The 13,493-nt window shown below is 54.1% G+C and overlaps 1 protein-coding gene across 5 annotated transcripts in view; it reads right to left on the bottom strand.

The window, feature by feature from the left end:
- Window positions 1-13,493, bottom strand: part of FBXO31 (F-box protein 31) — a 32,697-nt gene that overhangs the window by 14,446 nt on the left and 4,758 nt on the right. For 3 of the 5 annotated variants that reach the window (XM_032464510.1, XM_032464509.1, XM_032464511.1), the window contains exons 2-3: window positions 6,842-6,913; window positions 3,625-3,711 (exon numbers count right to left, since the gene is read on the bottom strand). The exons of 1 other annotated variant lie outside the window; for it this stretch is intronic. In XM_032464510.1, coding sequence (XP_032320401.1) covers window positions 3,625-3,711; window positions 6,842-6,913 — 159 coding nt within the window. The remainder of the gene's footprint in view (window positions 1-3,624; window positions 3,712-6,841; window positions 6,914-13,493) is intronic. One more of the 5 variants, XM_032464512.1, reaches the window with a different exon arrangement.

The following is a 13,493-nucleotide window of genomic DNA, read 5'->3' on the forward strand; positions in this document are numbered from 1 at the left end:
TCACACCAGTCTGCAGGAGGAAGACCAAGCGACAGGCCCAGAGGGACCTGAGCCCGGACAGCAGCCCTCTGGTGACCACTTGGTCGGGGACACAGAGAAGAGGAAGGCGAGGCCAGAACCATCCCAAGGCTGCCGGGCGTACAGGCGGCTGGTGGGAAAAATACCAGTTGTTACCGAGGTTCCGGCCTGAGGACACGTCTCTAAGCGAGCCTCACTGACTGCAGGACACCTGCCGCCCCCCTGTGTGCGCTCTTCTGAGCCGCCCTGCCAGGCACACATTAAAGCCCGTGGCTATTTTATGGCCACACTCTGCTGGGCTCATGCGTGTCACACAAGCAGCATTAAGCAGAGACCATAAACAGCGAGCTTCAGACCGTGCAACACACACTCAGGTGTTCAAGGGTGAAGCAGGCCGATGCCTGCCACTCACCTTGAAATGCATCGCAGAATAGGACGGGCAGATGGACAGATGTGTGAGAGCAAAGTGAAGCAGGGCACGATGGAATCGGGTGATGGTAAATGGGTACTCACCACACAATTCTTTCCACTTTTCTGTATGTTTTTAAATTTTTATGGTAAAATGGTGGAGGAAAAATTAAACCTCAATAGATGCAGAAAAGGCTTCTGACAGAATTCAACATCCATTTATGATGAAAACTCTCCCATGGGGGGTTAGGAGAGAAGGTACTGCAAAGTGGTAAGGCCACACATGACAAACCCACAGCCAGTATCAGGCTCAACAGTGAAAAGCGGAAAGCCTTTCCCCTCAGATCAGGAACAACACAAGGATGCCCATTCTCGCCACTCTCATTCGCCGTAGGACTACAAGTCCTAGACAGAGCAATTAGGCAAGAATAAGAAATAAAATGTATCCAAATGGAAAAGGAAGAAGTAAAACTGCCACTATCTGCAGATGACATAACTATTTCTAGAAAATCCTAAAGACACCACCAAAAAGCTAAGAACTAGCACACGAACTCAGCTAAGCCGCAGGGTACAAAACCGCTGCGCAGGACACAATCAGGAGAAACAGCGCGAAGAAACCCAGCCAGGTCGGCAGCAGAGGCTCTCTCCTCTCTTAGACGTACCTCCGGCAGGTGCCCCGCGGCCTTTCCAGGAGCACCCCTCTGCTGTATTCTTACCAGTGGTCTCCTTCCTCCCTCAGTAACCATCCCCACCTGTGTTCTTGGCTCCACTTGGCAGACTGGGCTTTGGGGGGCCTTCCTGTCAGACTCCATCCTGTGCAGCGAACACCCCTTGTCATCTGCCCTGAGGGTTAAAGATTGCCTGCCCGCCCCCTCACTTGTGGTGGGCAACATTCCAAATTCCTTGCATTACTGGAACAACCTGGAGCCCTGCCAGAATTCTAGGTTTGACCGCAAACCCCAGAGCCCTACAGTCATAGCAAGTTATTTTTAAGGTCAAAGTGCAGTCTGACGGTCACTGTAGGTTTGCACACAAGGACACGTGTCAGATCCCCAGTGAAGACCACGAAGCCCCCATGACACCCTCGAAGCCAAGCAGACAAGAATTACCAAGACCATCAGGCAGCAACACGCAGTTCCCAACAGGAAGAACCGCAGCCTCACGCAATGCTGACTCGTTTCTCCCAAGACAGCATCTCTCGGCACCTGGGGAATGTGGCCCGGAGGACTTCAGGAGACCAGAGGACACAGGTCCTAACACCTCCACGAGGAGCACAAGCGGATGTGGGAGACAGGAATGGCAGCAGGTCCCACGCCCCTTACAAGCCAGCTGTCACCGCAGGCCCCTTGGGAGCCTTGGCCAGCGTCAGAGGACAGATTTCCAGCTGCCCTTAGGACACACCAGGACATGGGAACACTGAACACCTGGGCACACAGACATTTCAGATCGCGTTGAAACTGGTTTTCTCTTGTCACACATGGAAACGCATCCCCTGACATTCTAGGAGACCACGAAGGTAACAGACCCACCACAGTGTAAGTATGTCCACGGAGAAGGGCAACCAGTGCTGACAACTGCTTACTTCCATTCTGTTTTTAGGAGCTTCCACACTTTCTACAATGACTACTGTGCTTCTGTTACTCCACCCAATCCTCAAGGGGACAGCAGGCCCCAACTAAAACAAGTCGGCCATATGGCCATCAGCCACAACCAACAGGGGACATCCCAGTACGCAGCTACCATGCCCAGATGTGCAAGCCAAGGCCTCCCAGGGGCGTGGTCACAGTCTGGACTCACGGTGTGTCCTCATTAGCCACAGAAAGCTTCTGCGCACCCCCAACACAATTCTGGGCACTTCTAGGTCCCAGCCTCCGAGCACCCAGAGGTGGGTCAGAACCCCACGCTAGCTCTGTGGTGTACATTTCGGGTAGGCTGTTGTTCTAGAAGAATCCTGGGTCAGCCGTGTGACGTCATGAACCTCTCAGCGCTTGTCTGTTTGGACCTAAGAGCTCGCACACCCGGTTCCCGTCAGCACAGGTTCACATCGATCTGCCCACCCACGACGTCAGTTCTCCCACGGGGCTGGAGAAGACCCGGCTGCCTGACCGCTAAGCAGGGAGGGCAGGCCAGTCTATGACAGGATGTTCTAGAGAGGCTATTTCCCAGAGGGTTTGGAAAAGGACAGAATTCATGCCTTCAAACCTGGCCAGCCCAACCCCCTTCCCTTCCGAGCGCAGCCCACCCCAGGCTTGAGGTGACAGCTCCCACCTCGCCACCTCGGGCCTGGGCACGGTGGGTTTGTAAGCAGTCGTGTGCAGCCCTCAGAGGCCACCCCAGAGCATGCTGCCCACACCTGGGCAGCCCTGTCCCAACCCCCGGGTGACCCCCTGAGTAGAGTGGGGCCAGCCAGCACACAGCAGCCACGTGGCCGGGGGTTAGGAGACACTCCACAAACGACTCTACTCCCCCTGCTCCGAGCAATTTTGTGGGGAGCTGTGCACTTCTAAGACTCAGAAGGGGGTCCACTCCGTGCAGGAGGCAGATGTGAGGAGCACTCAGAGGGGCCGGCGTGAAGCACAGGAGGGTGTCCGGGTGCTTCCAGAAATGTGAGAATGGCTCTCAGTGCGTCAGCTCAACCCAAGAAAAAGCAGAGACAGCATTAACCGCCTATGGAAAACGGCTTAGGGAAATTTCCAGAGCTCAGATAACGCCAATCAAAAGAGGAACCAGGAGCTAAACAATCAGCTGTCTCCACACGCTTCTGCTGTGTGTGTTATGTGCACGGACGCTTTTTAAACTGACACATGCTGTTAAAACGTGGCTGACCAGCAAAGCCCGGATGTGGACACTGACCTTTCATTTTGGAATAGAAAGGCTTTTAGGCTGCTACTCTGTCTCAAGAAGTAACACATGTTAAATTGCACATCAACACAGTGACCTTGGCTGGTACCATCCAAAAACCCAAAGCCGCTGTGGAAGCCCGGCCCATCCGTGCAGCTGCCCTGGGGCAGCCACTCCGTGATGACCAGGTCACCCTGAGCCAGAAAGGACCCACAGCACAGTGAGAACAGCAAAAGCCAGGGAGGTCAGCTTGCTCTCGGGACCAAAGTCGTCCTCGTGCTGGGTGGGAGGGCCCTCTCCATGCAGCTTCTCGGCCGTGCTCGCCCACGAAAGCAGAAGCCAGCAGGAGGTACGTACGGCAGGTGTAAACATCTCTGTACTCCATGTGTTCATAATCGGGAAGAATTTTCATGAAACGTCCTGACTTCACACGAGGGTTTATACCTGAACGGACACAGCAGGGAAAGGGCTAAAGATGGTTCTGCCTTCACGACTGCAGAAACAGTGTTCATACGACTCGACACCCCTCCCTCACCCACATCACACAATTCCCTCACTTCCTCGACCCCCACGTTCTTGGGAGGCAGGCGCTTGCCAAGGTGGTGATCCTGGCAGCCAAGGTGGTGGTGGTGACAGCTGTTCTTCCAAGTCATGATCCACACCAGACAGTCCCAACGGAGGCCAGCCGGGACCCCCTCCAGCTCTCTCCCCATCACCCGCCACCACCAATGGGGCCCGCGAGCTGAGAGGGCAGAGGTCGAGGCTTGGGGATGTTTGAGGTGACCGTGCAGGAAACTGTGCCTCAACTAGGACACCCGCTTGCCCGGTGCACACCTGGCATTTTCCTCCATCAGCTCCGTGTGTGTGCTGTTTCTGATGAGGGACGGTGTTCGCCAGCCCCCTCAGTCAGACCCCTTCCCTCCTGAGTCAAGGTAGCTGACTCTGCCGCCTACACAGGAACCAGGGCTGACTGTCCTCCACCACCTATTCCAGAAGCTAAGTGACCTCCTTCTGCAGGAGGCCTTCAGGGCAAATTCACAAAAACACAGTTCCTGCTCTTGTGAAATGAAAACTGAAGCCACTTTGGCCGAGGCCAGTTAAACAGTCTGGGACGTGAAACAACAGTCAGTATGAATTCTTCTCTGGGTCTTGTAACCATTTTCAAGGGGTCGAGAAGCAGCAGTCAAAGAAGTCTCCAGGTGCCCCCCTGCACCTGGGCACACCTGTGTGACCATCCCACCACCACCCACCCGGACCTCCCCCTCTCCTCCTGCTCACAGGCACTCACCACCCACCTGTCTGCCCACCTGAGCCCAGGCACCCCCGCCACAGGACAGCTGCTCCCCCTCCCCCGGGCCCACAGCAGAGAGGAGCTCTGCAGGGGCCTTAATTCCCCACCTGTGCTCTCCTCTGGGTTTCAGCTCCTAACACCTGGCAGGTGTGAGCTCCTGCCTCCCTCCAGGATGCTATTTTGAGTGCTTACAACTTAGAGTGAAACCGAGTTGCTTTAAGATGATGTCATCAGCATTGTGCTGTGCACCAGAAATTGATACGACGTTGTAAACTGACTATACTTCAATAAAAATACATATATACCAAAAAAAAAAAAAAAGATGTCATCAAATGGCCTAACTAATTCAAAAAGCAGTCAGATGATAAGAACTTGTGGTATCAGATCCTCGTGAAAACAGCTGACCGTCCAAAAAGCCAGCAGACCTCTCGGGTGAGCATTCTCAGAGACTGCTGAGGCCAGGCCGGCTCTGACTCAGGCACCGACGCCCACAGCCCTAGACTCTACACTCCGGCAAACTTGAGGCACAGAGCTCTGGGGAGCAACGCTGGACTCGAGAGTGGAGCCAGGGCCACGGGGGCACCCCCAGAGCAGAGGGTACAGGGGAGGGGACACACCAGCTTTCTGCCTCTGAACTCTCGGCTTGACAGGATTCAAAGCCGCGTTGCTCTCGCCACTGAGGCCAGAAGACAGGAAGGAGTTTCACTTCCACGAGACGGGGCCACTCAGGCTCCCAGACCCACCCTCCTGGAGGCACTAGGCTTCTTGGGTTGGTGGGTTGTGGAGCAAGGCCAGAGAAGAAAGCAAAGTCTGAAGCGCACAGGGAGGAGGAGTGGGAGGTCTTGCGCACACCAGCCCCACACTGGGCCCAGGACCAAGGACAGGGGCACAGGCGGCGGGTGGGGAATGGCGGCCGAGGGTGAGGACGCAGCTGGAGGCCTTCGGGGACAGGGGGGAAGGGGTGCTGGGGGGGGGGGGTGGCAGAAGTGGGGCTGGGACATGCAGGGCTCCCAGAGGCAGCAAGGAGGGCCAGCACCCACCCAGAACTGCACGTGCCCAGGGCGGCTAGGCTCCTCATGGAAGGTCTACGAGGCACCCAGAGCCTCTGACAGGAGATCCCCACCGCGAGGGCAAACCCTAACCCAGGAACACGGGCTGATCCAACAACCCCACAGGATAAGTGTGGGGACAAGTCTCATGGGATAAGGAAACGTGCCAGTGAAACCAGCCCGGTTCAGGGACCAGCCGCACAGGAAGTCCACACTCTACCTGTGCAGGGTGGGGGTTGAGGGGGTGCAGGTGAAGGAGGGGCGTCTCCAGGGGGCCTCTGAGAGGGACAAACCCACTGAAAAGAGGGTACACAGCAAATGACAACAGCTAGCAAGCCCCCAGACCCTGGAAGGAAGCTTCCAGCACATCAGCGCAGGCCCAGCAGCCTGGCCCACAGGAAGCCCCGCTGCCTCTGTCCTCAGTCCTGAATGACAGGTGTTTCCAGGCAGGAGCACAGCCCCAGGTTCCCGGGGAAGGTGTTTAAGAAGCACCACCTGGTCTAAGTGTTCAATACGGAACTGGGTACAAAGTTCAAAAGAACATGAAAAGCAAAATCTAACAAGACGGTTTTAAGATGAACACTTAAGGTCCTTTCAGAGAGATCAAAAGGTCAACTTTAGGCCAAAGAGAAGTGAGTCACCATGGTTCTTTAATGCCCAGCCTGAGGTGTTAACAAAGCAGGCCACACCCCCACCATGAGTGCACTGCCTGGGGCAACATCCCTGCCAACAGCCTCAGGCAAAGGGCACTGAGGAAAGGCCAGTGGGGAAGATACTTGGGACCTGGAGGGGAGGGTGGGGAACTCGGAGCACCAGAGAGCGTTGCTGGCAAAGGAGCACAGAACAAGAAAGATGGGGCTGCGGGACTCAACAAGCCTGCAGGAAGGCCGGGGGCAGTCCACGTCTCCAGCCAGGCTGCGGCCCAGGATGCAGAGAAAGGGACACCTCCAGAGGAACACCAGGGTTGTTTCCTGGGGAGCCACGCTCCCCAGACCGGTGTGGGCTGCAAAATCAGGGTTGTGATACGGCCAGAAGGGGAGAAAAGAGCCCCTCCCTTTCCAGCGCTGTCACTACCAGTGTTGTCTTTTAAATGTCAAGTGTGACTTTTTAAGAGGGTGTCTGAGAGAGGACCTGTAGGCTGGGGGCCAAATTATTTCTGTTTTCCACAGTTGGTGCTCACCGTGTGTCTGCTTTTGGAACAAAGTTAAGGGTAGATGGTAACGGATTAACTTACGCTTTGCATAGACGTCTCTACAAGACACGCCCGTGATCTCCAGCTTCCGCAAGTTTTCACAAACGCCATACTCTGTAACAAGAAACATTTGCTGGACATTACAGTCAAGAAAACAACAAAAGCAGCAGAAATAGACTGGGCAGAGGGGGTGGGAGAAGGGTTGGGGGCATTCCTCAGCCTGGGCCTTGTCTTCCGAGATTGAGTCTGTCTTTCGTTGCAGGGACTTCTCCACAGTCAGCCAACACCCTCACTCGCCAGCGAAGCCATCGTTCTATTTCTGGACGACACAGCTCTGAATGAAACAGCAATCTGCCCAGTCTCTTCCGACAAGCCCTAGAAGCCTGATCACACAAGCCCACCACCACACAGCCCCAACTCACGAGCCCGGTGAGGCGGAGACTCAGAGTGGAGGATGAAGCACCTTCCCCCGGGAAAGGAAAGCCCCTGGTGTCAGGGCTCCACGAAGGCCCCCAAAACCCCACTGTGGCTACCGACTCTCTTAAATGAAGAGACAGGTCCCACAATCAGAGACCGAGGAGGGGGGACACTAGGAGGAGGAGCAGGACCCTCTGTCCCTTCTGCATGGGGCTGCCCGGAGCCAGCAGCCAGCAAAAAGGATGCCAGACACCCTCCCTGTCTCCCCACCCCACATGCCTGGCTGACCAGTCCCTCCTGCTTCCTCTCCTGGCCCCCTACCCCCACCCACTGCCCCCAGCACCTCCCAAAGGAAACGCCCACCCCTTCTGCCAGGCCTCTCCGTAGTGCACATAAACAGACTGCCAGGAGCTGATAAATGACAGCAACCCCACGTCCAGGCCCTGGTGCGCTGGGCACCAGGCCCAGGTCCTGCTGGACATCGGCCTGCCAGCAGCCCACCAGAGGCATCCCCATTTTAATAATGAGAAACAGGCACAGGGCAGTGAGTGACGGGGGCCCAGAACTAAAGCCTGGAAGGGAACCCTCTCAGTGGGGAGCACAGCCCGGCAGTGTGCTCAGCAGGCATCTGAGAAATGGAGGGGGTCCCCCAGGACCCCACGGTCATCACCATGTGACCCTCACACACTGTGCTCACCCTGTGCAGGTGTTCAGCTAGGGCTGCCCAGGACAATGGGATAACAAAAACCTGACACCCACCTCCAAGGCCGGTGCTCTGCCCACACCCCGGGGAGGGAAACCCAAGCTCGGTGAGGGTGATGACTCGGCAGTCCTTCTGGAAGGTGGACTGCAGTCAGGCCAGCAAAGTGCCATCTAGCTCACCAGTCACAGACCCCCACCCCGAGGCCTTGTGCTTTCAATGGATGATATTAACCCCAAATGCTTCTATGCCTCTATGGCTGGGAGGATTCCGACAGTATACCACATAAAGCAGACGGTGGAGAGCCCATCGGTGGCAAGGTGGTTACTAACCAGGGCCCTGCCTTCCCTGCCTCCACTGCTGATGAACAGACCGTGGCCTTGCTCGATACCAGACAAAACACACACTTCATTCCTCTGCCAAGAAGAACATGGACTCCATTCTAGAGGATTATGCAAGTTGCAAGAACTAGATAATGAAATAAGCTGTTTGTGAACCTGGGGCGAGGATAACGCCTGCATGAAACAGGAGTGACCAGCAACTGAGGGGCCCCAGTTTGTCAAAATCCTTGCAGACCATCTGGGGGGCCAGCTGAGAGGGCCACATCCGCCCTTGCCAGCAAACAGGCTGGAGGTGGTCTGGCCGCTCCCCTCGAGACGAGCTCTGCCCCACGCTGACCTGTCTTCATGACTCCCCGCCAGCTGCCACCACCCTGAGTGGCTCTCCAGGAACACACTGTCCTTCCCTCGTACCAGCGATGAGCTCCAAAACTGCTACCGCACAAGACTGGTGCCTCGTTTGTCTCCTGTGTGGTGTGGAAGGGCAGCTCCCCTCCCGGCTCCAGCAGCTGCCGGCGCTCACGGCTGCAGACCAGCTGCACCTGTTTACTGCCTTGGCGACAAGGCAGTTTAGGGGCTGGGGGGTCTTCTCCTTTGAACTGTGCACTTCTGTGACACGTGTGGACACTCTGGCAGTTAGATGGAGGGCACAGAACTAAGACACATCCGGGGGTGCCCTGGCCGCCTGAGGCGCATGATGTGGAGGCCAGGGCGTCTGCAGTGGCACTGATGCTGTCGCGCAAGGCATCCCCGGTGTCAGGAGGCTGAAGGCAGGCGACCTGGTCTGTGATCTCTGCATCTGAGTCCAGTGACACTCCAAGCTGACAGAACAGCGCACTGCACCCACCCTGGACATCTGAGGGAGTCCTAGACTTCCGGCCAGGACGACCACATCACTGTGAACGTCTGCACACGGTGTCAGGAAAGGGTGCCGCTGTCATTACACAGCAGACCAACTTGCACGAGCAGACAAGCCACCCACAAAAACGCCGTCAACAATCAGAAAAGCAAAAGTAGGATGTGGTGCTAATAAATGCAGCAATCCTTAGTGGATTTTTCTTAATGTTCCCAAAAGATAATAAATTCACCGAAGTGGAACAATGCTGCTCTTACCCAACTGCTCCTGCAAGAAATGTTTCGTATTTTCCACATGATGGAAAAATCTTTTTTTAAACAGTGGCTAAGAACAATTCCACATCCTCTGACTGTTCTGTAAACTCTCCCATAAGTCAGCAGGGAAAAATGCCCTTAAAGTAGTGTTAATGCCAGTGTGCTTGCAGCACCAAGTGCACTTCCCTCCTCCCAGAAAAACTTACCAGTGTTAATGCCACGCTGACCAAGACAACGGAAAGTCAGCACATGAGGGAGGGAGGGTGCAGCTGAGCAGCAGAGCACATGCTTAGCATGCACGGTCCTGGGTTCAATCCCCGGCACCTCCATTGAAAAATGAATAAATAAACAAACAAACCTAATTACGCCCTCCCAAAAAATAAAAATAAATTTTAAAAGTCACTAACTATGATGTCCACAGCTGCTTTCTAAGTGCTGGATTTGGTGTTGCAGGCTGTCAATTCAAAAACTTTTGTCCTAATCCATGACATAAGGTAGTTTGTGAAAGTCTTTTTTGAACTGTCTCTACTCCAAAAATGTCAACAAGTGGAAAGAAAAAAAGTTGGGAAGCGGGAGAAAAATGGGTGAGCTGGACTTGAGGAAATTTAAATTAAACACAGACTCACCTCGTGATACAGCTACTGTCCTATTTCTGGGTACACACAAAACAAAGGAAAGAGACTGGATGAGATATTCGACACCCATGTTCACAGCAGCACTACCCACAGCAGCCAAGAGGTGGAAGCAGCCCAAGTGTCTATCGACAGACAGTGAGTAAGCAAAACCTGGTCCATCCACACAGTGGAATATTATTCGGCCTTAAAAAGGAAGGAGTTTCTGACACCCGCTACAGCATGGATGAGCCTTGAGGACATCGTGCTGAGTGAAATGAGCCGGTTGCAAGGGGACAATATTGTTCAAGTCCACTCATGAGGTCCCTAGAGGAGTCGAATTCACAGAGACAGAAAGTAGAACGCCGGAGGCCAGGGGCTGGGGGAGGCGGAGGGGAAGTTTGTTCGTGTCTGGGGGAAAACAGCGTCCATTGGGTGAGATGGAAAGTGCTGGAGATGGATGGGGGTGGTTGTACAAAAATGTGAATGCACTGAGTGCTACAGAACTGGACACTCAAAAGTGGTTAAAATGGTACATTTTATGTATGTGTTACCACAACAAAAAAATTAAATTGCCATTTCAAATACTCCAATCAGAACATTTCCAAAAAGCTATTTAACAGATGTTTTTCCAAGAGGGAAGGTCGACTCAGGAACTTCAGCTGAGCCGAAGCTGAAGCTGAAGCTGAAACCTCCCGGGAGCTGAGGGCCAGGGGCTCCAAGACCCCTCACTTGCCTCCTGCCCAGCGAGGTCAGTCACATCCGTGGGCTCAGCAGAAGCCCCGCCCCCAGCACACTCGTGAATCGAATCTAGTCAGTCTCCATGGGTGGGAGCAGATGAGTTTTCTCTCTCCTCCTTCCCACTCTCCTGTCCGACAGGAGAACCCAGTGGACACGCTCTGCTCCCGAGGCCCCTTCCCTGGAAGAGAAGACGGAGATTAACAGAGACGGGACTGGAGCCAGGCTGGCTGGGATGTGCACGATCTGCAGTGGGACAGAAGGTGACAAAGGGCACTCATCACACTATGCTCTGCACCAGCCGGGAGCCTGCAGTCAGAGGGCGATACGCCCTGCGTCCAGTAAACACAACTTGTGGGGCCTCTACCCACAGCACTAACACGGTCTCTAAAGCAAGCTGGCAGGCACACAAGATACGTCCGGGAAGGCGGTTCTCTTCCCAGTGCTGGTGGGACTCCAAGGCCAGCGTGGGGGGGTCCACGGGCAGTGCGGAGGCACTGCAGTGACCTCTGCAGAAAAGCAGTGTGGCTGGGTGAGCAGGGGTGGAGCCAGCAGATGCACCTGGAGACGCAGGGGGGTTCCAGTGAGGCCACACAACAGCCTTATGTAAGGCAGGGGCAGGAGGAAAGGGTGGTGTAACCAGATGTGGCAGCGATGGGCAGGAGGGAGCAGGGGAAGGACTGGAGGAGCGCTGCTGGCTTATTTCCCACCTGCTGTAAAGTTTTCCAAATAAAACCAAAGGCAGTATTGACTGGAAATTTAGCCCATTTCTGTTCTCTCTAAATTAGAGAATAATTATAACCCCTAGTAAATTATGTTAAAACTTTACTCCCAAGGCTGAACAAGGAGGCAGAGGCAAGCATGGGACCTGGTGGGCGAGGGGGCTCCACCAGGCTCAGGGAGGAGTCAGGCCACTGGCCCCGGCGTCCTGCCACAGCTGCTGGGAGCAAACGTCCAAGGACAGCCCTCCAGCCACAGAGCGCAGGCTCCGAAGCCCCGTGCGGCCCCCTGCGTGCCACTCTCCTTAGTTAGTACCAAAGCTGCATGAAACACCTTTCTTTCTTTTTCTTTTCCTTTTTTTAAATAATGTAGCAGGTCTGGAAAAAACACTGTAGCCAGCTCATCTCAGGATGGGAATGAAAGTAAAAAACAACACCTGAACACAGCTGATAGGCATCTCACGTTAAACACCTAGAGTGTTCAAGGAGCGAAACAAATAGTTCCCAAGGACAGCTGACACCACCTACGAGATCAGTGTGACCTATTCCCAACCAGTCCCATCCCCCAGAGATGAACAGCCTCAGGGCCAGGATGGACCCCGAGGAGCCTCACCTGTCCAGCCAGAGGATGCCGACCCTCGTGCAGCTCCCACAACGGGCACCCACTGGCCAAGGGAGACCCTCCCCACTGAGGCCCGACGGTCAGGCCCCGACACTCCTTGCTGGTGCACATGAGCCCTGGAGGTGAGCCCCGAGTCTGACTGGGTTGGCCTTCACCTCATCCGGGACCTTGCCTAAGACTCCAGACACTTCCGGATTCCCCGCTGAGACTCCACAGCGGGCGCAGTTCCGGGTTTGCACCCCTCTCTGCCGACACTCGGTGGACACAGAGGGCATCACTGGCAAAGTATGCTGACTCATCAGTTCTGACCCCAGGCCACCCCCTCAAAGGTCCCGGGGTTTTGAGACGACACTTGTTCCTCTTCAAAGTCCCAAAGACATCCTTGCATTTGTCCACTCTTCCCAGCCAAAGACAAACCAAGATCCGCCCGTGCATTACATAATCCCTTCATAAACACAACGCAACAGGAAAAACGGCTATGCCTGCACCCCGAACGGCCAATCAGCCCCTTCTGGCCCCTTGCTGGCGAGGCACCAGTGTGTCCAATTCAATACGGCCAAGGGCAAGTCTTCACTCAGTGCCCTCTGGGGGCCAGGTCCACTTGCCAGCTCACTTTTTTAAGGTTAGAAATGACCAAGAGGTACCGTTTTCCTTTACCCTTTCCTACTTTGCTAACTGGAAGGACTGGGTTTCTCTGTGAAGCAGCACAGGAGATTCAACTTCCAAAAAGGAAGAGGCTGTAGTCCTGACAGTTATCAAAGCTGAAGAAAAGGACAAGAGTCCTTACAATTCTGGGTCCGGCTGTGTGTCCAGGAGGTGGCTTGGCTCTCCATCTCTCAGGCTGAAGCAGGCGTGTTTCTGTCACCCTGACAGCTTGTTTATGCCACTGCTGACCTGCCCACCCCACCCCCAAAACAAGTAGGCCCAACAAGCAAATGCTGAACAAACAAAATATTCCTAAAGCCAACTTTACAACCAACACCTCGGCCACTTAACCTCTCCCCTAGACAGACCCTTCCAATTTCAGTCGTATAGAACTTAACAGAAGCTCCAGTTCTCACATTTCACATCAGCGTATCAACCAGAACAGAAATAGCATTTTCTTCTGTGTGCAAACAAGAAATTAAATATCGGTTTGTAATTTCGCAAGCTCTGTCACAAAGCCCATACATTATGGGAAACGAATGTTTCTAATTATGATGGAATCTAAACCCACTTTAGACTTAAAACTGATCAAAATATTCCACAAATATCATTCCAGATGTCATTAAAACACCATCACAGGAAAAAACAGGCAAATTACATATTATAAATTCAAACCTTGACACTGGCAGGTACTGAGCTGAATCATATGAAATGCTTGTGCCTCAATACTTAAGAGTTTAGCATGGAGAGGAAGATATACATGTGAGCATTTCCCTTGTTTTTAAATTTATCTT

This window comes from Camelus ferus, chromosome 21 (assembly GCF_009834535.1).
Source record: "Camelus ferus isolate YT-003-E chromosome 21, BCGSAC_Cfer_1.0, whole genome shotgun sequence".
Classification (NCBI taxonomy): domain Eukaryota; kingdom Metazoa; phylum Chordata; class Mammalia; order Artiodactyla; family Camelidae; genus Camelus; species Camelus ferus.